Source organism: Rana temporaria, chromosome 4, assembly GCF_905171775.1.
Source record: "Rana temporaria chromosome 4, aRanTem1.1, whole genome shotgun sequence".
Lineage (NCBI taxonomy): Eukaryota > Metazoa > Chordata > Amphibia > Anura > Ranidae > Rana > Rana temporaria.
In genome coordinates this window covers 159,240,716-159,267,653 of record NC_053492.1, presented here as the reverse complement: position 1 = coordinate 159,267,653, position 26,938 = coordinate 159,240,716, and the positions used below count along the sequence as shown (strand labels likewise).

General features: G+C 43.6%; 1 protein-coding gene across 1 annotated transcript; it reads left to right on the top strand.

Moving 5' to 3' along the window:
• The first annotated feature begins 24,312 nt into the window (after nucleotides 1-24,312).
• ARL14 (ADP ribosylation factor like GTPase 14) lies at nucleotides 24,313-25,589 on the top strand. The gene has a single exon (XM_040347458.1). It carries the CDS (start codon nucleotides 24,457-24,459, stop codon nucleotides 25,051-25,053), a length of 597 nt encoding a protein of 198 aa, XP_040203392.1. The 5' UTR covers nucleotides 24,313-24,456; the 3' UTR covers nucleotides 25,054-25,589.
• The last annotated feature ends 1,349 nt before the right edge of the window (nucleotides 25,590-26,938 follow it).

Here is a 26,938-nt window from a genome sequence, read left to right as displayed (position 1 = left end):
AGAAGAAAACCAAACGTATGTAAAGTGAAAATAAAGAAGTTTATTAACATAAGTGATAATATATACAAACACCTCCAATGCAAAACAGTGTACAACAACCAACAACCAGACAGTGACCCAAAAATAACAAACAAGTATATACAAGAGATGGGGAAATACCAAGATCATAAACGTAGCCAAGCCAGGGTCATACACGGGAGATCAACAGATGAGGGGCAAGGAGCAGGCAGGACAGGGAGAGAGTGGATGGGATCAGGACAAAGGTCAGGGATGCAGGGTAACAGGAACACAGGAGGGACAGGATCAGCACAGGCTCGGGAATAGGATCAGGTACAGGCTCAGGATCATGTGCAGGTTTAAGACAACAGGATCGCAGGTCAGGACACAAGGACAATACTAAGGCAACGTGTGTGTGTGTGAGTTGCCGGGTATTTATACACATCTCCTGCAATCAGGCTCAGGTGATGCCTGACCGCAGGTGATAATTTTGGCTCCACACTGCCAGAAAACACCCGATGGTGGACACCGGTACTATGGCTCATGGATCTAACAGTGTCACCAGCAGGTGAAATCCTTTATTACAGATCCAGGCTGTAAGAAGACACCCGTTGGTGGACACTGGTACTGCGATCCACAGGACCAACAGCACCACCAACGGGTGAACCCTTTCCTGACAGTAAACGACCAGGTGCTCCTTGCCAGATTTCTGACAGAACAGTGAAAATAATTATCAGGAGAGTTGTCCAAGAGCCAAGGACAACTTGTGGAAAGCTTTGGTTAAAGTTTGCTGCACAATATTTAGACAAGCCTGTGAAATACTGGGAGAATATAGTCTGCTCAGATGAGACCAAAATTGAACTCTTTAGATGCCATAATACACACAATGTTTGGAGGTCAAATGTCAGTGCACATCACCCTAAAAACACCATACCAACCGTGAAGTTTGGAGGAACATAATGGTGTGGGGCTGTTTTTCAGCACACGGTACTGGCAAACTTAATTTCGTTGAAGGAATCATTATTGATAAAAATCTGCTGCCATCTACCAGGAGGATGAAGATGAAATGAGGGTGGACATTTCAGCAAGACAATGATCCCAAAAACAAAATTCTCAATTGGTTTCAAAGAAAGAAAATAAAGCTGCTAGAATGGCCCTGCCAATCACCTGACTTAAATCCAATAGAAAATCTATGGAAAGAACTAAAGATCGGAGTTCATAGAAGAAGCCCATGAAACCTTCAAGATTTGAAGAAAAATGGGCCAAAATCACACCTGAGCAATGCATGCGACTAGTTTCTCCATACAGGAGGCGTCTTGAAGCTGTCATTACCAATAAAGGATTTTGTACAAAGTATTAAATACATTTCAGTTTACCGTCCCTGTTCAATACTTTTTCCCAGTGTCATTCAATTTTATTACACATAACTTAATTTCTGAACGTATTTATTTTGGGTTCTTTGTTTGTATGGATTGCATGGGTTGTTACCGACATGTGGTGAAACTTTTATGTCAATAGCACCTTTAGAAATGTATTTACCTAGAAAAATGGTGACGTGTTCAATACTTAGTTTACCTACTGTATGTGCATTTTCTTAATTGCTCTGCATTTCTCTATCGAATCCTGACATGTACACAGTCTTGCATATCTATAATACGAGGCTGGTGACCTGACTTTTCTTTGCTGCGGTATAGGTGTTATTTTAGTCAGGAAGCAGTTTGTTATAGAATTACTTTCTTCCTCAGTTACAAAAATTGGGGTAATACTACTTCCACAGACTGCTGTTAATCAGCTGGTTGGATTCTTCTCTACCTCTCTTCTAGCCAAAGGATAATTCAAAGTAGATTGTCCTTGTCAAACTCAGGTCAAAACCAGCTAAGCTCCCAACTAAACTTAAAGTGGATGTAAACCCTCACATTCACCCTGTGAAGTGAACAGCTTCAGATGATACACAGAGTTGAAACAAATCTTCCTACATAAGTTTTACATGTATGTCTGCTGTCTTCAGCTTCATATACTGTTTATAAAGTGCAGATCATGCTAGAATTTTCACTTCTTCATTCTGCACTGTAAAAGAAATCCTGGATTACACTGGGAAAACCCTGATTGGAGGAAAGGCACACGACCCCTACAAATAGTCAGAGACTTTCAGAGCTGTTCTGTGAGTAAAGCAGCTTTCTGCTAATCTATTTATAGCACCCTCCCTGACACAAAATTCAGCCTGGTTTTATCTCCTGTGACAGAGAACTTGTCAGAAGTTATCATGCTGATAACAGAAGAACGGGGCAGGAGAAAGACACAGGACTTAGTGCTTTGAAGAGAGATAAGAAAACACTGCAGATATATGTGCCCAGCTCAAGTTTCATGAATCGGGTTTATATCCACTTTAAGCTTGGTATACGCGTACCGAAATTCAGCCTGTTCTGCAGCAACCGTCCAAATTTCGTTACGTGTGTACCGCTGTCTGTTTAACAGAAGCAGGTCTAAGGCTTGATTCACACCTATGCATTTTTAGAGTTGAAAATATGTTTATTAGAATTTTAACATGTTATACATGAACAGCATGAGGTGTCACAATTAGGGTACAGTCATAAATACGTAGTGGTAGAGAGTCAGCCCAATGGCTATCGCCCACAGCAGGACTCCCACCAATGTATAACATAACAGGAACAATTATGACAAGAACCCGAAACAAAAATTGTGAGCGGCCAAAATGGCCTCTTAGTAGGTGACAACATTGCAACCAGAGTCTCCAGAAAGGAAACAATAAAATCAAAAGAAAAAATGACACATAGGACAAAAAAGAACCAAGGCCGCAAATAAAAAAAGAACAGGAGAAATAAAGAAATAAGAATAAAAATGGGGGGGGCAAGAATCAGGGGCATGAGAGGGCGGGGAGGAAGGGGGAAGGAGAGAAGAGAGAGAAGAAAACCAGAGGGGAATCATGGGGGAGTGTGAGAGTTGCTGAGGGAGCAAATGGAAGAAACAATGTAAATAAAGTGGGGGGGAGGGGAAACCTATGCATTTTTAGTGCTTTTTGCATTTTGCAGATTTGGTCTACAGAATGTGTTCCATAGGAAACCATGTTAAATAGACTCTAGTGCAAATCTGCAAAAAGCACTAAAAATGCATAGGTGTGAATCAAGCCTTAAAGCGTTGTTCTGGACAGAATTTTTTTTTCATACTCAAAATAGTTAAGTTATATAGACAATAAAACATAGCAATAATTCCTGTTAATTACTCAATTCCAAAACTTACATTATATGTTATATTCGATCATCCGGCCGTTTCCATATTAGCTATGGGCATGTGAAGCCCAGTAGATTTTTCTTCCTGTTTTTTCTGAAACAGGTGAATGCTGGGTAGTCAGCATGCACCTCTGGATCTCATGCATGCGCAGTTAAACGGCGCTCGTATCGCCGTTAGTTTGTATTGTTGCCATGACAACGGGCGGGCGACGGAGGAACGTAATGCCCACAGACTCCAGGCCAGGCGAGTTAGGAAGGGAAGTAGGTCCACTGCGGACTAGTAACTAGTTTAGATTAGGAAATCTGTCTAGTAACAGCCACTTGCAGGCAAGTACGTTTTTTTTTTTTTTTTTTTTTACAAAATGTTTTTTTTTTATATTAAAGGGAACCTAGTGATAAGAAGTTTGTTTTTAGGGTGGACCTCCACTTTAATTCATAGATTTTTTGATCCTCTGCATAAATGTGTATTAATACATACGACAAAAGGGTGACAAAGGCATTTCTGTTAAATGAAAGCATTGGACTCACAAGTCGCCTTGCCACATTATTTGTGAAAAACACTCTGAGGATGAACAGCCATAAAGGGATTTTGTGATAACTAGTAAAAACTGTGAAAACATGCACTAATAGTGCTAATTAGACTTCCTAGCTTATTAGACTGCCATAGTCCATATCAGTTCCAAAGTTGATGAACTGTGCAGACACAAATGGTTACCTAGGGTAGTGAAAGTTTACCAAGCAGCCTGTCATTGAGCATGTGCCTGGGACAGGTAGGGTAGCCTCTTGAAGGAAGGGGTTGTTGTCGGCACTTTCTCAATAAACAGTCAATCTCCCACACAGTGGTGTCTCCCGCTTTCTTATTTAGGGGGGGCACATGGGGGAACAGAGACAAAAGTAGGGGGGCCAAATATAAAATGCAATTATATTATAATAGAGCGGCTGGCAGTTTTTAAGAAACAGGTTTAACAAACACTTTAAGGCTTTGATTCAGCCTAGACAGCTTGGGTATAAAGAGGGAGGATTGTGAGCGGGTTAATATTATGCCAGTCAGTCGCTTCCCCCGGATGAGAGGGTAATGGTTAATGCCTCTTCCTGTTCTTTGTTTTTGGCGGAGAGACTGGGAATAAAGCTTATCCGAAGTTCCCCAATCATACCTATGGTCTACGAAACTGGAAGCGACAAGGATTTTGTCACTTCCAATTTCGCTCAGATGTAAACAAACTGTAACTAGCTTGTGAAAGAATCTGATCAAAACGATCTTGATTTGATCAGATGGTTTTATGGGCAGGAGAGATGTGGGGTCCAATAGATGTCTCAATAAAGAGAACCTGTCACAGTGATAAAAAAAATAAAGAGACAGTTTTAATAATAAAAAAAATAATAATAATAATAACTACATTTTTTAAGCTCCCCTGCCCCCCTGTGCTTCCAAGCAATGGCAAATGCACATGTTGGTCACACACACACATGTGTAAATGGTGTTTACACAACACATGCAGACATCCTAAGTCTCCCACGAGGTGTGGGGTCTCCCGCATTTCGGCTCCCTGACATACGCAAGTGCTGCGCGATATCCCGGCTGCAGGGCCGATCCTGGGCGGGTACGTGGGTGCACCCAAGGCCGGCGCTACTGCCAAGCAAAACTAGGCAGCTGCCTCGGGTGCAGCCACAGCAGCTGGCTTACCAACTCTACATTGGGAGGAGAGAGGGCACCTGGAGCTTGTCAGTGCCTGTGCGGCTGTGCCTCATCCTCTACCCTTCACCTAGGTGGCTATGTGACCAGTGGCATAGCATGAGGGGAGGTAGGCAAGACTACCGCCCTGGGACTGGGTGTAGAATTTAAAGGAATGCTGTTGTACTGTCCCCAGTGTGATGGTCATCTAGCGGGGGCAAATAGGCACCAGGCTGGTGGCACTATGGCAGCAATCATCACCGCTTTGCCCTTGGGGTGCAGGTGGCCACCAGCCGGGTATCCATTGCCACACACAGCAGTAATCAGCGAGCCGAGGCCAGATAGGTGGGTGTGCCTGAGAGACTCGGAAAAGGCGCTCCACAGGCACCACCTCCTCCTCCTTGACCCTGCCCCCTGAAGAGGCGAGAAGCAGCGAGGCGGGCACATCGTACTGTACCCCACCCTATCCAGAGCAGCATGGATTGCTCCAACTCCCTCTGCTCTCTAACGTCACGTGAGACCCAGAGCGAGGACTGTCCAAGCACAGGTTGCCTTGGGGCACAGAGGACAGCCGGGAGCAGCTGCCTGGCTGAAAGGATCAAAGTGGATCTTCCCAAGAAGACAGACTGGCATAGAATGGAAGGTACCATACCATCATCATACACACACAGGCCTGCAGGCTGCAAATTTGCAGTTCTGGGACAGAGAAGACACTAGAGATAGGGACAGGGCTAGGGGTCTCTCTCATCTCCCTCCTTACTCCCCCCTCTCTCTCTCTCAGCCCCCCTCTCCCCTCCCTCTTTCAACCCCCCTCTTAACCCCCTCCCCTCAAGCCCCCCCTATCTCAACCTCCTTCTCTGTCAGCCCTCCCCGCACTCAGCCCACCCTAACTCAGCCCCCTTCCCTCAGCCCCTGTCAACCCCCCATGTCTCAACCCTCATCCCTCTCTCAGCCCCCCTCTCTCAGCCCCACTTCTCTCTCTGAGCCACCTGAGCCACCCTCTCTCTGAGCCTGCTCTCTCTCTCAGCCCCCTCTCTCTGTCAGCCCCCCTCTCTCTCAACCACCCTCTCTCTCTCAACCACCTTCTGGCAGCCACCCTCCCTCCCAAAAAATTGTACAGTGCAGTGTGACATAAGAAAAAAAATGCAACACCTGTCATTCTATTCTCTAGGGCTTCTGTATAATGTCTGGGCATTCTAAGCAATTTTCTAGCAAAAAAAAATGCTGATTTATACATATATAACCGAAATGTCAGAATTGGCCAGGGGTTAAGTAGTTAATATAATGTAGAAAATTGTAGCTAACACAACTAAAGTATTTGTACAAATATATTACACACATGCATCTCCCATTTTATTGCCTTTTTAAATAATTTTATGATGGATGTGTCTTTTCTCATTGCAGTGATCACACCTTCCCTCTTTTTTTGTGTTTCTGTGTCAGAACACAAATCTTGGATGTCACAAGTGTAATTTGAAAATCCTGAAAGATATGAGGCTTGTATTATCTTGGTACAAGATGGTACATTGGAAGGTCATAAAGAGTGTATATCTATCCGCCATTGATTATAAGAGTTGTGATAAACAGGATACCAGTCAGGGCAACTGAGATAATGATATAATTTGCTTTAATCATGTGCACATGTGATCTGTTACCTGGCAAAACCAGACAGCCTTCATCTTCATCTGACATCAGTATATGCTATGTGATTTTTCTGAAGGACACTTTCCACTTTATGTAAAATAAATAGAATGTTCCTGCAGTGGAGAAGTCCATTGGAATAGCCAAAACTGGGGATAAATAAAAAAAAAATTTCAACCAGGGGGTAGAAAGAAAAAACACCTCAAAAATCCTCACATCCACATAACAAGCAAAGTGGATGCAGGGACCTCTCACACTGTGCTACTGTATTCTGACAGCGGGGACTAAACCCCCCCCAGCCATAATAAACAGATCAGTGCTGCAGTTATTGGCTGCATGCGATGATCTAATGCTGTTTCTTTAGCAGGACCATTCAGCAGAATCACCGTCTTAAAGTGGAGGTCCACCCTAAAAACAAACTTCTTATCACTAGGTTCCCTTTAATATAAACAAAAACATTTTGTAAAAAAAATGTTTTACTTGCCTGCAAATGGCTGTTACTATTAGTGTTGCTCACGAATATTCGCATTGCGAATATTCGACTCGAATATAGCATATTCGAGAAATCGCGCTATATTTCGAATTTCGCGGTGAATATTCGCAATTCCGAATATTCACATTTTTTCAATTTGATTTTTAAAACAGATCACATCCTATCGACGTCTAAAAGCATTGCTGGTATGATTAGAGACCCTGGGCCGAGTAGCTAAGCTGAGGCGATCCTTTTATGTTGCCAAATTGAAAAAAAAAACATTGCGATTTTTCGCTATTGCGAATGCGAAAATGATTGCGAATTTTCGATAACTGTGGTAGGAGAACTCTGATTGTCTCTGATGCAAAAGGGGGGGGGGCTTTGTGTATGTTTCTGTTATGAATATTTGTATGTTTGATATTATTTTTTTTTGTAAGAAGGAAAAAATTGCGCATACCTTAAAAAAAGGGGAGAATACAGCAGCAACTCAAAAATGTTATACAACATAATTTAATACAAGACAGAAAATGGAGTCGCTCTACAAGAATAAAAAATATGTCTAGTGACAAGACATGTGGGCAAATTATAAAATAAGCAAGCGCAAATAACTTGTGAAATACACAGTGAAACAAATATATAAAGAAATATAGTCCCAATAATAGAAAAATAATCTTTCATAAAAATGTCTTTGATATGTGAAGTGAAAAAAAGTCCAAAGCATGCAGCATGAACGTGTTCAATCTTCAAGGTGTTTGATTGACAAACGGCTGTGACAGATGGATAGAGTAAAGAATCACCACCAATGCAAAACACTTTTTATTTTGTATTGTAAAATATCAAGAATATTCTGAGCCAATCAGAGTGCTCCTTCTGCATTTGCCGAATATTCGCAATTATTTTGTATTGTAAAATATCAAGAATATTCTGAGCCAATCAGAGTGCTCCTTCCGCATTTGCCGAATATTCGCAATTATTTTGTATTGTAAAATATCAAGAATATTCTGAGCCAATCAGAGTGCTCCTTCCGCATTTGCAGAATATTCGCAATTATTTTGTATTGTAAAATATCACGAATATTCTGAGCCAATCAGAGTGCTCCTACAGCATTTGTCGAAATTGCGCAGTAAATATCGCATTCGCATGTTGCGATATTTCGATAAAATATCACGAATATTCTGAGCCAATCAGAGCGCTCCTCCAGCATTTCTCGAAATTGCGCAATAAATATCGCATTCGCATGTTGCGATATTTCGATAAAATATCACGAATATTCTGAGCCAAGCAGAGTGCTCCTACCGCAGTTATCAAAAAATCGCAATTATTTTCGCAATCGCAATAGCGAAAAATCGCAATCATTTAATTTCGATAAAATATCACGAATATTCGAATTTAGCGAATATATCTCGAATATTCGAATATATATTCGAGATATATCGCGAAATCGAATATGGCATATTCTGCTCAACACTAGTTACTATGCAGATTTCCTAATCTGCCTAGTTCCTAGTCCGCGGTGGACCTTCTTTCCTTCCTAACTCGCCTGGCCTCCTGGGAAATGAGTGTCATCATTTCCCAGGAGTCAGTGAGCATTACAGTGCTACGAGCGCCCTTTAACTGCACATGTGCGAGATCTTCGTTGTCATAACAACGGGGTGGGACGTTCCTCTGTCGCCGCCCGTTGTCATGGCAACAATACAAACTAACGGCGCTATAAGCACCGTTTAACTGCGAATGCGTGAGATTGAGAGGTGCATGCTGGTTACCCAGCATGCACCTCTCTCAGAAAAATCAGGAAAAAAAAATCAACTGGGCTTCAAATTCCCATAGCTAATATGGAAATGGCCGGATGATCGAATATAACATATAATGTAAGTTTTGGAATTGAGTAATTAACAGATCCGGGATTATTGCTGTGTTTTACTGCCTATATAACATAACTATTTTGAGTATGAAAAAAATTTAAATAAATTCTGGCTGGAACCGTGTCCTCTGCAGTTTGCACCTAAAGCTACGTGGTGTGTACTGCCCGTGTCCTCTGCAGTTTGCACCTAAAGCTACGTGGTATGTACTGCCCGTGTCCTCTGCAGTTTGCACCTAAAGCTACGTGGTGTGTACTGCGCGTGTCCTCTGCAGTTTGCACCTAAAGCTACGTGGTGTGTACTGCCCGTGTGCTCTGCAGTGTGCACCTAAATCTACGTGGTGTGTACTGCCCGTGTCCTCTGCAGTTTGCACCTAAAGCTACGTGGTGTGTACTGCCTGTGTCCTCTGCAGTTAGCACCTAAAGCTACATGGTGTGTGTACTGCCTGTGTCCTCTGCAGTGTGCACCTAAAGCTACGTGGTTCTCTGCAGTGTGCAGGCCATTAGTATGTCTGGAAGGACAACAAGGAGAGGCAGAGAGTCACGAGCCGATAAAAGAGGGCAAGCAGGCTCTGCGTCTAGAAGCAACAGTGCTGGTCGTGGACACGGTGAATCCTCATCAGCACGTGGCCGTGGGACACGCTCGTCCTTTTTTTCGGCAGCTGGCCGGGTTGAGCCGCAACATGCCGAAGACTTGGTAGAGTGGATGACCAAGCCGTCCTCATCCTCCTCATCCTCTCTCACCCAGGCTCAGGCTACTTTGTTTGGCAAAGCAGCTGCCAAGGCGGCCTCTTTCCTCTGCTCAATGGCATCAGTCACTCCTTCCCTAGCCCCACCATGTCCTCCTGAGGAGTCCCCCGAACTGTTTGACCACAGTGTTGGGTACATGCTGCATGAGGATGCGCAGCGTTTTGAAGGCTCCGATGATGGTACACAGCTAGAGGAAGGCAGTAACGTGAGCCCAGATAGAGGGGGTGCCCAAGAAGGACAGCAATCTGGCAGTCATGTTCCCCCAGCTGCAGCATACTGCCAGGTTTTCTACAGTGATGAGGAGGGAGGGGATGATGAGGTCACTGACTCTACGTGGGTGCCTGATAGGAGAGAGGAGGAGGAGGCACAGGCACATCTCCAACGAGGCAGGATGCCCTCCAGGGGCCAGCTTAAGGGCAGCACACCGACTGCATCACAACGCAGAGCTACGCATGTGCAGGGCGCTGCTGTCTCTCAGCGTTATTCCAAAAGTTCTTTGGTGTGGGCCTTTTTTGAGACGAGTGCATCAGGTCGCACCGCTGCTATTTGCAACATATGTCTCAAGCGTATTTCGTGTGGCCAAAACATCACCCGCTTGGGCACCACATGCTTGACCAGACATATGTAGACCTGCCATGCAGTTCGTTGGCAAGCGTACCTCAAAGACCCACACCAAAGAACAAAGCGGACCTCCCCTTGCTCCTCATCAGCTGGGCTCTCCAACCCCACTATACCCTCAGTCCTCTCTGAAGCCTGCACTGATAGGACTGAAGGTGTAGAATTAGGTGTGTCACAGCCAAGTACTTGCGGGCAATCTACTATCGGAACACCGATGGCAGATTGTACCAGGCAAATTTCCCTGCCCCAGCTGCTGCAGCGCTGAAAGAACTTCTCTCCCATCCATCCACATGCCCAGCGGTTGAATGCTAGCTTAGATAAATTGCCAGAACTTCAACTGCTGCCTTTTCCGTTGGTAGATTCTGCCCCCTTCCGTGAGTTTGTGGAATGTGCGGTACCTCAGTGGCAAGTTCCCAATTGCCACTTTTCCTCACGGAAGGCGATTCCAGCTCTCTACGGGCATGTGGAAGGCAATGTCCATGCCTCGCTGGACAGGGCGGTCAGTGGTAAGGTGCATATTACCGCTGACTCATGGTCCAGCAGGCATGGACAGGGACATTACCTATCTTTCACGGCGCATTGGGTGACTCTGCTGGCAGCTGGGAAGGACGCAGGACAAGGTACAGTAGTGTTGGAGGTTGTTCCACCACCACGCCTCCAAAATGCTACTACTGGTTGTGACACACCTCTCTCCTCCACCCCCTCCTCTTCTTTTTCCTCTGTGGCCTCTTCCTGTGCTGATGTGTCCCTGGAATCAGCGGTGCTCCGTAGGCATTCAAGGGGTTACACAGGAATGCAGGCAAAGAGATGCCATGCAGTGCTTGAGCTGGTGTGCTTGGGGGACAGGAGCCACACTGGGCCAGAGGTTCTGTCAGCTATGCAGGGGCAGGCTCAGAAGTGGTTGACGCCATGCCAGCTTAAAGGAACACTAAAGGTTCGTTTTTTATTAGATCAATTGATTGCTGTAAGCAAGAGCATTTAAATATCACTTACCTCGTTTTTCCTTTTGACCTCCAAAATATAGTAATTCAGGTTTGAAAATGCCATTTCCTGTCTCTCCTCTTCTTGCTTTCCACCAGCATCTGAGCTGTTTTGCATGGTGGAAAGCAGAATGTGCTCTCCCCCTCCCTATGACTACAGCCCTGCGTGAAGATGTTCTCTTATCCCTCACAGGCAGGGAGGCTAAGCCTAACGGGAACTGTAGTTCCCATTAGGCTGTGATGTAGCAAGAATGAATGCGCACCGCAAACCAGGAAGTCAGTGAGAATAACGATTCAGGAGTGCTGGAGGTGAATAAAACAGCTCGATTTCAACAGGTATCAAACTAGTTATAATGCAAAACATTACTTTTTCCTTTATCAGCTACTGTCAGACTTGAATTTAAGAGGAAAATATTTTTGTCTTTACAACCCCTTTAAGTCAGGAATGGTGGTTTGCGACAATGGCACCAACCTCCTCTCCGCCCTGCGACAGGGACAACTGACACATATGCCCTGTTTTGCTCATGTCCTTAACTTGGTGGTGCAGCGGTTCTTGGGCAGGTACCCGGACTTACAGGATGTCCTGAAGCAGGCCAGGAAAGTCTGTGTGCATTTCCGACGGTCATATAATGCCAGTGCTCGGCTGGCAGACCTCCAAAAGGAATACAACCTGCCCAAGAACCGCCTAATCTGTGACATGCCCACCAGGTGGAACTCTACGTAGGCCATGCTGCAGCGGCTGCACACGCAGCAGAGGGCCATCAATGAGTATCTGTGCCAATATGGCAGCAGGACAGGGTCAGGGGAGCTTGTTTTTTTTTGATGCAATATTTTGCAGCAGGCTCATTCCTGCTCTCCAACTAGAGTACCTGTGAGGGGTTGCAGTGTTGTGGCACCAGTGCCCAAGGCCCAATTTTTCTGCCCCTGTTTAACAGGGGTTTGTAATTACAATTTCTGATGCAATACTTTGTAGCGGGCTCATTCATGCGCTCCAACTAGAGTATCTGTGAGGGGTTGCAGTGTTGTGGCACCAGCACCACCACCAACAAAGGCCCAATTTTTTGGCCCCTGTTCAACAGGGGCATGTAATTTCAATTCTTGATCTAATATTTCACAGCAGGGCCCATTCCTATGCCAACCAAGAGTAACTGTGAGGGCTTACAGAGTTGTGGCACCAGCACCACCACCAACAAAGGCCCAATTTTTCTGCCCCTGTTCAACAGGGGCATTTAATTACAATTATTGATCTAATATTTCACAGCAGGGCCCATTCCTGTGCCCACCAAGAGTAACTGTGAGGGCTTACAGAGTTGTGGCACCAGCGCCAGCACCAAAGGCCCAATGTTTCTACCACTGTTCAACAATGGCATGTAATTACAGTTCTTGATATAATAGTTCACACAGCAGGGCGTTCCAGCGCCCACCAAGACTAACTATGAGGGCTTAGTGTGTTGTGGCAACACCAACACCTAGGGCCCAAATTTATGCAGCGTATATACGGCAGGCCCCTACTTTCAAACATCCAACTTACAAACGACTCCTACTTGCAAACGGAAGGAGACAACAGGAAGTGAGAGGAAATCTACCCCTAGGAAGGGAAATTCTCTTCTATAAGAGGTGTCTCCTGTCCACTGATGCTTTATCACCATTCCTTGTTTCACTAAAAAAAAAAAGTGGGGGCGATGACGTCACCAAGAGTAATTTGGCCACACTCACTGTTCGCTTTGGCTCGCTATGCGCACCGCATTACTACACTCCTTGGGACAACCAAAGGTGTCCCAGGCCCTTAAAGTGTTCGGGTTTGGCTTGAAGAAAAGGTGGCAACCCTAGTGTACTCACATTTGTGAGATACTGTATACAAGTGATAGCTTCCTGGCTTCATGTGACAGCTTCATGTGGGTTCAGATCCCACTCACACAAGCCCAAGCTCATTACAACATATGATTGACAGGCATGGAAAGCAGTATAAACACTGTTAAAACAACTAAAAATGTATATCTGGCCATAATGTAAACCCATCATATGTCTGTAAGGGGGTGCCAACCCCTACCTAGTTTCTTTAAATGGTGATTTATGATTTTTTTTTTCTCTTTAACAAACTGTGTATAGCTGGTTGTTAAGCAGTGGGCCAGGAAACCGGCTGCCGCACCCTTAACAACTGATGAGTCAGCCTGGTCCCTGCTGACAGCTAAATGTAAAAAGAATTGCCGGAAATAAAAAATAAAATAAAATGGCAAAAAAAACAGCATGGGGTCACAACCCCCCCCCCCCCCACCAATCCTTTGGGTCTGGTATAGATTTTGAGGGGAACCCCATGTCAAAATTAGAAAATAAATCGTGTGAGGTCCCCCTCAAAATCCTTACCAGACCCTTATCCGAGCCTGCAGTCCGGCAGTTCAGTAATGGGAGGGAACAAGGGAGTGCCCCCCCCTGAACCAAACCAGGCCACATGGACCTGCATCAAAGATGGGAGCCTTCTGTGCGAGCTGAGCTTTTTTTTCTTGCTTTTTTCGAGTCAGTGGTGGTGGTGGGCATCGTGATTGACAATAGATCTACATCGGGGGACACTCACTTTTTTGGTGACTGGGTAGGGGAAATAGGTTCCTCAGACTCATTCACATGGGGGAGAAGGCCGAGATCTATAGGCCCCCTTGTTATATGGGGCTTGCAGATTCCGTATTAAGCCCTTTGCTTGCAAATCCCCACAACCACCAGCCAGGGTTGTGGGGAAGATGCCCTTGTCCACATAAAGATGGGGACAAGGTGCTTTGGCCCCAAAGCCCCCACATGTTGAGGGCATGTGGACTGGTATGGTTCAGGAGAAGGGGGCGCTCGCTCATCCCCTCCCTTTCCAGACCTGCCAAGATGCATGCTCAGGTAAAGGTCTGGTATGGATTTGGGGGGGGGGGCTATTTATTTATTTTTTACATTTTGGCGTGGGATGCCCCTCAAAATCTCTACCAGGCCCGAAGCCTTTTTTTGCCAATTTTTTTAATGCCAGCAATTCTTGTTTTTACATTCAGCTGTCAGCGGGAAACCCCGCTGGCAGCTGATGGCTCATTGGTTGTTAAGGACGCAGTGGCCGGCTTCCTGGCCTTCTCCTTAACAAAAGGCCAATACATAGTATATTATTGAGAAAAAACGCATCAGCTGAAGAATGTGGATGTGAATGTGCACCATAGGAAACCATGTTAAATGTACTGTAGGGCATTTCTGCAAAATGCAATAAAAACCACATAGGTGTAAACCTAGGGTTTGACCATGAGAACAATTATCAGCATTTGACAGCTGCTGCCTGTTGTTCTCCTATGGATTTCCTGACAGGTGATCCTATAGCAGTTAGACAGTATAACACGCTGCATGAAATGCTTTTCTAGAACCCAATGCAGTGTAATCAAAGACTTAGTAGGGGCCTGTTTCAAGCTTTGCCTAGAGAAGCCCTTTAAAACTAAGGAGCACACTGTTAGAAAATACATTTTCTGAGTATATACCTATTAAAAGGAACTGACCTTGGAAATTAGAGCAAGAGTGTTAGAGACAAAGGAGAACTGTTACTACAATTAGGAAGAGGAAATAATAAATGCAAATCATGCTTGCTTCACCATTTGTATATTACACTTTCACAGAAATTGTACATAAAAACATAACAAATAGGGGACTTTAAATGTACCTCCAATAGAAGATTCATGAAAAAAAAAAAAATCAAAATCAAAAAAAGTTTATTACAACATTTCATAAACTTCCGCCATATATGTATGCACTGAAGGTAGATTTATACAGAGAATAAGCAGATGAATATTAACATATCAGCTCTACTCTTCTTCAGGACTTCTTAAATCTCAAATGTTTAGAGCAGGGGTGTCCAAACTTTTTTTAAAGAGGGCCAGATTTGATGAAGTGAACATGCTCGAGGGCCGACCATTTTGCCTGACATTCTTTAAACCATTAAGATTCGGTCTAAGTGTGTTCGTCCGAGCACCAATACACTGCCCAACAAGAATTATCTTCCCTTTGTGGCTGTGTGTGGTGAAGAGATGAGCTCAGGCGTATTATTTGGATATACTGTATTTATCGGCGTATAAGACGCACCTTCACTTTAAGAGGGAAGTTTCAGAAAAAATAAATACATTTTAAATAAAGAACTGTAAAGCAAAATAAGGGTCAGTGCCCATCTGTAGCCTCATAAGTGCCCATCTGCAGACCCACCATTGCCAGGAATGCTGCACCCACCATTGCCAGAAACGCAGCACCCACCATTGCCAGAAACGCAGCACCCACCATTGCCAGGTACTCAGCACCCACCATTGCCAGGTACGCGGTACCCACCATTGCCAGGTACGCGGCACCCACCATTGCCAGGAACACAGCACCCACAATTGCCAGGGACACAGCCAGGAATGCAGCACCCACCATTGCCAGGTAAGCAGCACCCAGCATTGCCAGGTACGCAGCACCCACTATTGCCAGGAACACAGCACCCACCATTGCCAGGAACGCAGTACCCACCATTGCCAGGAACACAGCACCCACCATTGCCAGGAACACAGCACCCACCATTGCCAGGAACACAGCACCCACCATTGCCAGGAACGTAGCACCCACCACTGCCAGGAACTCAGCACCCACCATTTCTAGGAACACAGCCAGGAACGCAGCACCCACCATTGCCAGGAATACAGCCAGGAACGCAGCACCCTCAATTGCCAGGAACACAGCCAGGAATGCAGCACCCACCATAGCCAGGAACACAACACCCACCATAGCCAGGAACGCAGCACCCACAATTGCCAGGAACACAGCACCCACCATTGCCAGGAATACAGACTCACCATTGACATCAGTGCAGCCTGATTAGTGCCCATCCATCTGCAGCCTTGGAGGGGACAGGGAGGGTCGGGACGAATGCCAAAAGATTACATACAGGAGAAACTCCTGTTTACACTGTGGCCTCTTTAATAAAAAGTCCCGCCTCCTGTGATGGACAGAACAGCCGTCCAATGGCAGCGCAGGAGCCGAGACTTCCTGTTACAGAGCCCGCCCGTTAACAGGAAATACTCCTGTATGCATTGCACTGCACTCGTCCTGTTCCTGTCACCTCCAAGGCAGCAATCATTACAGTATATATCTTTTATGGCCCCCGGCGCCGGGAGATCGTTGGGGCCACAAAAGATATATACATCCAAATAACCAGGCGGGCCGCTCAAAACCGGAACGCGGGCCGCGATAGGCCCGCGGGCCGGACTTTGGACATGCCTGGTTTAGAGTATAACATAAGCTTTTATTGATTCTACTTAAGACCATAATAATCATTACATGAAATAGATTTCAACATTATAAACATAAATCCAACCACTTGGCATGTGCCTGCAGGACAAAACACAAGAAGAATGAGTAAGATGAAATTCAAAATTGAATTGAGGCCATGGGAATCCCTGTCCTTAAACTGTAAACCCAATGGGTCTCCCGTCAGAGGATCCTGTTATCAAACATATCCCCTGTTGGATCTCGATACATCCTATCCAAAGTAAAAGAAGAAAACTTGGGAGGGGGGTCTCAGGTAGGAAGGTGGGTTATGTTATGGCACTCCCTGGTAGGGTATTTCATCAATGTGCACACGAGGATGGGTAATGAGCCCCTATGGCTGTCCCCCAATAATCCTCTGTGGTGCTGCAATAAATCACTGAGACAGTTATTTAAATTGGAGGATGGATATATATGGGCTAGATATGGTGTCAAGTTTTTTCATCACATATATCAGGACGGTAGGTTGTCCTCCTTTGCACAAGGAGCAGTTTGGCATACCCAGGACTTGGCATTTCAGATATGCTCAGCTGCATTATGCAGCTTTGACACAGTTTTGGGGGGGGGGGTTAGGGTACAAGATATGGCTCTGGAAAAGGTCCTGATTGATCCTGATACCACTAAATGCATTTACAGATACTATAGGGAAGTGGGCCCTGGGAACCCTGAATTGATTGCCAAGACTAGGTCTCGCTGGGTGACCATTTTCCCGGAGCTGTCTGAGGAGCTGTGCCAGGAGGTTCTGGATGCATATCTTATCTCTGTTATATCCTCCACGGATAGAATGATCCAGCTTAGATACCTCCACCAGATGTACTACACACCGGAGAGACTGTTTCAAATGAGCAAAAGAGACTCTGCAGAATGTTACAAATGTAAGGGGGCAGAGGGAACTTTTATCCACATGGTCTGGGAATGCCCTAGGATACGTCCCCTGTGGTCCAGGGTGACTGAATTCATCTCTGATAACTTTGCCCTTCCTAACATATGTTCTCCCTTACATTGCCTCCTGGGTGGCTTTGACCAGGAGGAGTTCCCAGGGCCTTATTATATTGATAAATAATATATAGAGCAAACACTCATATGAAGTTGTTGTTCAATAGCACTTACATACCTGTATATAGGTATATGGAGTAACCCCAATTCGGGGAAAGAGAATGGGATTTTAGGGGTGCTTATTGAAAATTGAAACAATATTTAAAGAAACAAAGATTCATAAAAAGTCTATGGGGCAGATCCACAAAGAAAGTACGCCGGCATATCTACTGATACGCCGGCGTACTTTCAAATTTCCCGCGTCGTATCTTTGTTTTGAATCCTCAAAACAAGATACGACGGCATCTGGGTTAGATCCGACAGGCGTACGTCTTCGTATGCCTTCGCATCTTAGATGCAATTCTTCGGCGTCCGCTGGGTGGCGTTCCCGTCGTATTCCGCGTCGAGTATGCAAATTAGCTATTTCCGACGATCCACGAACGTACGAGCATTCTTTTACGTCGTTTCTAGTCAGCTTTTTTCTCCCAAGATGTCTACCCTCAAAACCAACAAATGGAGGGGATGGTGATATTATTCCTTGGGGGGATGGGACAAATGGAACTGAAAGGCTCCAAACAGCATATGGGGAGAAAGGAAAAGAAAACAGAGCCCCAAAAACACTTTTCGCCCCTTCCCATATTGCCCTTTTTTACCATTTGCATATCAGTCAGCAGGTACGTTCTGGGAGACCCTCGCTAAGATAGAGACTGCATATCTCTCTCTATTTTTCTTTAATCCTAATTGTTGAGGATTCTTTGTCTTTGTTTTCTTCCCCCTTGCTTGTCACCATTTTTACTGTTTCAGTACAGTGATTATTTATTTATTCACTTATTTACTTAATGAGAAACTATTGTTTCTATTGTATCATTAGCGCTACATTTTTTCTTTTATCCCTAAAGGCATTGTTGGGGACTGAATTTTCATTGTTCGGGAGGTTTTTTGTTTTTTTGTTTGCTGTTTAGATATCAATAAAACATTTTTTTATATTTTTATTTATATTTTTGCATAACACTTGGTGTTTTTATGGTCTACTACCTATACCTTGTTGATTTTCATGGTCATGCAGAATTTTTTTTTTTTATTGATTGATATTGCAATAAAACTTGATAATAGAGTGTGTTGTTGCATTTAGTATAATACCTTAAAAGTACTGGTTACTTTGTATGGAATAAATTATTCCTAATAAGTTGGGTAAAAAAAAACCATAATAAATGCACATATTTTGCAGGTAAAAAATGTGCATTTATAATTTTTTATTACACTGCAGTAAAACATTGCACCGTGATCAGCAAATGGCAGGTGCAGTGCAAAGATTCTGCAGACTCTCAGTCAGCTGTCTGCCTGTATCTCACATATGGGCAGACAGTTACCGACCAGCAGGAAGAATCAATAAACTAAGAGATCACTTACCAGGGCCCTTGCAGTTGATTGAGAACTACAAGCTTTCTGCCATGGTGGCTAACGTTACTTGTGGCATTTTTTTGATTAACAGGAAATTGTGAATAATTGACGTGGCTGTGTGGGCAGAACCCCCACAGAGTAGCACTGTTTTCAAAGACAGCGAGTGTGGAGAGAAATCCCCTGTCAAGAGAAAGGAGCACTGGTGGCAGGAGGTGGGTAAACAGGAGCGTGTTATATGTTGCACCCTAAATATGTGTGTAACATGTAATATGCTCCTAGATGAACTTAGCCTTTAACATTCTTCAGAGGATACAGCAGTGTAAAACTGTCAAGCAGCAGGACAGATTTATTTAAAGTAAAACTATAGGCAAAACGTTTTTCATTTTGGGTAGAGTAAGAGAGGGTTTTAACCCCAGTCTGATTTTTCTTCGCCATCTGTGCCCCATTGCAGAATTTTGCCTTCACTGCCTGTCCATAACCAAACAGCAAGTGAGAGGAAATCCCTGCAAATTAGGGGAATTTCTTGGGGACCCCCAGGTCACCATAACTACTGTCCCCATTGGAAGATTTCCCCTACTTTTCTAGGGACAACCCAAAATTTGGGATTTTCTTTACTTCCACTTTCAATGACAATGGTAAACAGGAAAAATAGAGAGTATGAATCTCCCTAGTCTCCCTAGCAGGGCACAGAAGGTGTTAAGAACTGACAGATGTTTTTAATCCCTCTCCACAAAAAATGTTTTGCCTATAGTTATACTTTAAGAATAGTAGGCCTAACTAATGTATGCCTAACTTTTACTTTATCTATGGCAGTGTTGTAAGTAACGGCATTTAAATAAACGCCGTTACGTAACGATTGGCCTCCTAAGGGTAACGAGTAATCTACCAGATTACTCTTACCCTCTCGGCAACGCCATTCCTATTACTTGGGCAGCGTTACCGAGATTACATTGAGCGCGCGCGGGTGGGGGCAGTCCGTGCAGACTCTAACTGAGGGGGTCATGTCTGATCATGTCTGTGAGTGTGACACGGTCGGTACGTCTGACTGTCAGTCACTCTGTCAGGGGCAGGGCGGGATGTAGCTGGCCTGATTGTGATTGGGTCACATCATCCTCTTGATTTGTCGCCATGTCGACGTCGTGACTCATGGGTGGCGCTGGCGCATGCACGCGCCTGGAGTCTCCCGCCCGTGGCCGTCTGCAGCAGTGTCGTGTGACGGATGTGTCGAGGGAGTCTGGCGCTCACCTCCTTAGAGTCCTCACCTGAGTCACTCCTCAGCCGAGCCGACACTCAGCCGCCGACATCTCCCCCGGCCCCCGCGGAGGCTCCGCTCCACCACCACCGGTCCGGACTCCGGGGATACCTGAGAGCGCCAGCAGACCAGCACCGACCGACTGTGGCCCCTGCGCAGGTGAGGAGCCGAGGATCGGATTGGAACTGGGGGGGGGAGAGAGCGGCCTAGTCTAAGGCCTGGTGAAATATGAACTTTGTGCTACTGCTGAGCTGACTGACTGCTGATATTGCTTGTAAAGCTTAAAAGACTCAAATTATCTGTATATATAACAGGCTGTTATAGACAGATAATTGGAGTCTTTTAAGATTTTCAAGCAATATCAGTTCTGTGGTTCTCTCCGTCTGTAACTATGGAAGACAATGACAGAGCTTTAGTTGATGTGTAATCCCAATTTTGTCCTCTTTCTTTATTGGCTTACAACCTGTTAGACCAGACAAACTAAATAGATGAAGAATGACTAGGTGTATGTAATCGTGTAGGATTCTAAATCCCCTGTACTGTATTCTCCAACATGATTCAAAAAGTTACAGAATTTCAAATATAATGTGCTTGAGACATAAAGGTGTATTTTTTTAAACTGAACAAATGATAATCAGGTATCCAGGAGACAGAATGTCTTGTAAAGCTGGGGTTGTAAGCACTTAATCAAGAGAGACCATATATTCAGTTAGGTTTATAATAAAGAAAGTGAGAAATATTAGTCGCATTTACTTTGCTGAGTAACTAATTACTTTGCCAATGTAGTAACTGAGTCACTAACTCAATTACTTTTTCGGACAAGTAATTTGTAACTGTAACTAATTACTTTTTGAAAGGAAGATTAGCAACACTGATCTATGGTGATGAGGGGAGGGGGTATAGTGAATAGTGATATATTTGGAGGTGGCTTAGCTGCACACTGTTCTTGTACTTAAAGGGTCACTAAAGGAAAAAAAATGTTTGCTGAAATGACTGTTTACAGGGTATAGAGACATAAAAGTTAACCGATTCCTTTTAAAAATGATTACAAATAGATAAATCCTATAATGTACCTGCAGGTTAGTTTCACTTTTAAACTGGTTTCATGTTCCTGTGAACTAGAGAGACACACAGAACAAAAACAAACAAATCCAGGGCAGTGTTTTGTTTTTAAAATGAATCTGATTGGTTCTGTTAAGTTTTAGACACACAGTAATGACAGCTTAGACCACCGTGAAAAGCTCCCAGTATTGTGGTTATAAGGAGCCAGACAACCAGGAAGTGTGGAGATCACAGCAGAATTACAGCAACATCAAAGCAAAAACGAACAATGAGGACATGAAACCAGTACTGCAGTAAGGTAAAGGAAGCTATTTAGCTAAAAAAAATAATTCCTTTAGTGATCCTTTAACTGTTCTTCTTTTAAATGGTACAGCAGTGTACTGCCAACAAGACAGCTCCAAGAATTGGTGGTAAGTTTTAAGTTAATAAGTTAATTATAAGGTAATTCTCTGCTTAAGGCAAACCTAACTTAAAAAAAGGCCCTATAAAAATAGATAGAAAAACCCTAAAAAACAAAATACCACCCCTGATACAAAAGCCATTGTTTTTAACTGGCTCACACAGATTTATTGTGGCACAATGGCTCTCCTGGGAAAAATCCCGTATGTATATATACAGGCTTCCATTTAAGAGCCGCTAGAGGGCGCACGCGCTGCCGGAGGCACATGCGCGGGACCTGATGTAACCACACAAATCCCTGTGCTGTCGGAGGAGAGGAGACATGTCGTATGTTCCTACTAAGTAAGAACAACGATCTGTCTCGTCTCCTAGTCAGTCCTATCCACTCACAGTTAGAATACACTGAGGGAACACACAGTTAAGCCTTTGATTGCCCCCTAGTGTTAACCCCTTCCCTGTCAGTGACATTTACACAGTAATTAGTGCATATTTATAGCACTGATCGCTGTATAAATGTCAATGGCCCCAAAAATGTGTCAAACGTGTCGCAATGGTGCAGTACTGCTAAAAATCGCAGATCGAAGCAATTACTAGTAAAAAAAAAAATGCCATAAAAATGTCATAAATCTTTTCCATAGTTTGTAGACACAAACCAATCAATATACGCTAATTGCTATTTTTTTACCAAAAATATGTAGAAGAATACATATTGGCCTAAACTGATTTGTTTTTTTAAATCATTTTTGGGGATATTTATTATAGAAAAAAGTAAAAAATATTGTTTGTTTGTTTGTTTTTTTCAAAATTGTTGTTCTTTTTTTGTTTATAGCATAAAAATAAAAACCGCAGAGGTGATCAAATACCACCAAAAGAAAGCTCTATTTGTGGAAAAAAAAAGGAAACAAATTTTGGTTGGGTACAACGTCACATGACTGCGCAATTGTCAGTTAAATCAACACAGTGCCAAATTGTAAAAAGGGATCTGTCAGGAAGGGGGTAAAATCTTCGGGGGCTGAAGTGGTTAAAGACAATGCTTGCAGCAAAAAAATGCCCCTAACAACATAAAATAGAAAACATTATAAACCCAAAACAAATGAAAACACAAAACTACCAACTTCTGAAACAAGACCTCATATTTTATAGGAGGAACCTTGCAGGAAAAAAAAAAAGTTTACCATGGACAGGACAAAAGCTAGCAGTGATCACTGACCTCAAATAAACTGCAAAATAAATTTAAAGGCAAAAATGGCACCCAATAATAATAATAAAAAAAAAGAAGACAGCAAAGGAGCTGATTTCCAAAAGAGCTCACAATCAGTATGAAAGTTTCTTAAAGTGGAGCTTCACCAAAAAGGGGAACCTCCACTGCCACATTTGGCACTTTTTTTTGGGGGGGGTACCTGGTTTTGACAGGTACCTCTTCCCACTTCCGGGTAAGATCGTCAATCAACATCATTTCCGGCCCCTCCTCCTTCCCCCCGCTACCAGAAGACGACAGGACCATTCTGAAAGCGCAGTAAGGTTTCCCTTACTTATGATGCCAGCGCCTGCACTGGAAGCCGATTCACAAATTGGCTCGGGGTGCCGACATCACGTGATCCCTAGACAGGTAAGTGTCCTTGTATTAAAAGTCAGCAGCTACAGTATTTGTAACTGTTGATTTTTTTATTTATCTTGACTGGAGTGCCTTTTTAAGTGACCCTAATGTTTCCCTATGCATTTTGTCAGTTTTCCCTAGGCTTTCACTGGATCAGCTTCCAATTCAATGGCACTATGGCTGCTCTGTGCCCCATATCTTTTATACTGAGGGAGCCAACTTAACCATTCCAACCCCCTTACTGGCCATTCTAAACCCGCTGACCACAATTCAAAGGCTATGAAGTGCATTATGGTTTAATAAAATTCTCCCGAGTGAATCTTGATCCCCCAGGATTGAAGTCAAACCCATGATATAGGTGAACCGGAACCTACTGTAATTCTTAGACCCATTATAATAGATGTTGAGTACAACAAGGTAATAACCTAGGGCACTGCACACTAACAGCCCTCTTTCTATGGGAAAAACAGTCTACATTCTGGACTGGATTAGCTGCTATAAGTCTACAGTAGATATACAGTACAAGTTGATTGCTTGTTATTTGTGAAGATCCACTCTCGCTTCAGTCTCAGGATTAGCGAATGAGATCACAATATTACATTTTCTTTCATTTAAGTAAATACATTTGCAATTGCAGTTACATTTCCTTGTAAATAGGTTTGATGACTGCAGCCAAGGATGTGCTGATGTTACTGTAAATTGTTTACTTGTAGCACTTATTAAGTACATACTGTATACAGTATAGTGAATTTGGGCCAACAGGAATCATTTAAAAATGGTTTGAAGTGAGAAAACATTTTTTGGAAGCAAACAATAATTTACAACAAAAAGATTTTGGTTTCCGTCACTTAGTATTGTAGCAACCATAGGTAAGATGTTTTATTATAACCTATTTATTTTAAAGTAAACTTTACTAGTTTTATTGTATTAGAAAGTGCTGTATTCACACCTCACTCTCTCATACTTTGAACTTTGGTTTCCTTTATCGATTATGCTTTTATTGCTTCTGACAGTTCTACCTTTGTGACAGGCAGTGGACGTTAAACCTTCATAAACAATACACCTTTCTGATAAGCCTTTCTATAAGTAGACAGTTCTCACTGCTACGAGTGACCATGCCAAACATTTCACCTATTTCTGCTGTTTAAAAACAAGAAACAAAGACAGAAAGACATGGGGCAGGTTGTCTCTGTACACTCCAAAATTAAACAAGCCAGAATACTCATACTTGGCTTGGATGCAGCTGGTAAATCAACTGTGTTGTACAAATTCAAATTCAAAGAACCTTTTTCAACAATTCCGACAGTTGGCTTCAACGTGGAGATGATTCAGACAGCGAAGCGCCTACAATTAACCATATGGGATGTTGGAGGACAAGAGAAATTAAGATCACTCTGGTGCCACTACTTTGAAAATACAGATGGACTGGTGTATGTGGTGGACAGTACTAACAAAGAAACTTTAGATGAGTCGAAAAAGGAATTTCAGCGTATACTGCAGAATGAACTAATAAAGAATGTGCCTGTTGTTGTCCTGGCTAACAAACAAGATCTTCCTGGGGCTCTTGATGCAGAAGAGATCACACGAAAATTTAACATGAAAAAGCATTGCTCGGACCGGGACTGGTATGTCCAGCCATGCTGTGCCCTCTCAGGCCAAGGCCTGGCAGAAGGATTTAGTAAAGTGTCTGAATTTGTGAAGAAATCAAAAGATGATGCCCTGAACATTGCAAAGCAGAGCGTAAGACTTAAAACATCGCGGAAATTCTAGAACATATAGTGTGACCTATAGCACTTAAATGCACCTTGAGTCCAACATAGTATCGATTTTTCATAATGACAGTAAGAATAATAACTCGTATGTGTGTCTGTCTGTATGTTATTTATTAAGAACTATCCAAAGTTGCTAATAGAAAATTTAAAAAAATGCCCTGTAGATTTATGCAATCGATTACAAATGCTTGTTGGGCAACAGAACAAAAGGAGTTTGCAGCAAAGTATGGTGAACTGCCTATTAAGTAAAAGACTTCTATTTTTCTAACATTGATGACTGCACTTTGTTCTAAGAAGAATATTCTGCACAAAATGTGAAGTGTTAACCATATATGTTGTTATACCTGTTTATTCAGTCAGTATTTTCAAATTAAATTAGGGATAAAGCAGAAAACTCAATTTTTTTTCCTAATATTGGTATATTGTCTTTTTTTTTGTTTTTTCACTTGAATGGTTTGCTCTGTGTGATGCAAGAAATGTATAGAATTGTATATTACATAGAATTAATACAACATTTTCACCTGATGCTGCAAATATTTATTATGAATTTATTTTTTTATTAAGTATTACTTTTATTGTAGACATACAATTATACACGAAAGATGCTGTCATAATACAATAACATTCAGAATATATGATGGTGTGGCTCCAAAGTTAGAAATCGCAATTAATATGCTGTGTTGCAAACAAATTCCTTGACTTTCAAGCTCTTTTGACAATACAGAGTATGTTGCCTCATGCACAGGCAGGAAAAAGCTGCTTAACCGGGTCATAGCTGAATGATGGCTACAGTGCAGTTGAATATCTCTGGGAGGGCATACAATGGCATCCTCTCAGAATTGCGCTTCCTACACGCCTTCTGGGGTGCACACACAAGAGTGTCTGTGCTCCCCCGGTTCTTGGGATCTGGCGCGTCACGTATCAGGGTAAAGGACCAGTTCCAGTGGCCCTTTACCACTTGATCGCTCTGTCCAATGATGGAGTGATCACTGTCAAGAAACTGGCATCATGTCTGGTTCTCTTATCTCCTCATACCGATCGTGCGAGAAGAGGAGGGGGAAGCTGCAGCCTGAGGCTGCTTGAGTTTTTTTTATATATTCCAAGTGCCTGGCAGTGCTACAGCAGTGCCATGTCTGTGCCCCAGCAGTGCACATCTGTGCCACAGCAGTACCCAGCAGTGCCACATCTGTGCCACAGCAGTACCCAGCAGTGCCACCTCTGTGCCCAGCAGTGCCACATTTGTGCCCATCAGTGTCTATCAGTGCCCAATCAGTGCACATCTGTTTCCCATCAGTGCCACAGCAGTGCTCCACAGTCCCCCATCAGTGCCCAGCAGTTCTCTACAGTGCCCCAGCGGTGCACATCTGTGCCTCTTCTGTGCTCTACAGTTCCACATCAGTGCCTTATAGTGCCACATTTGTGCTACATCAGTGCCACATCTGTGCTCTACAGTGCCCAGTAGTGCCAATACAGTGCCCATCAGTAAGTGCTCAGTGCCACCCTATTAGTGGATCCTCATCAGCGCCCATCAGTGGCGTAAAAATATGTAGAAAATGTGTTTCATTTTCTTTCCACATTTTCCAAAAACTTGTGGAAAAAAATGACATGTTCAAAAGACTCATTATGCCTCATAGAATATACGTCGGGGTGTCATTTTGTGGGCATTTCCATCGTCCGGGTTCTCCAGGGCCATCAAAAGTGTGATAGGCTGTCAGGAAATGATATGTGTAATTTATGTCCCTAGAGCGCTTGACGGTGCTCCCTGCATGTTGGGCCTCTGTATGTGGCCAGGCTGTGTAAAGGTCTCACACATGTGGTAGAAAAAAAGGGTGAATTCAGCACCAATATAATTTGTTTCTAACATAAAATTGCAAGAATTATAA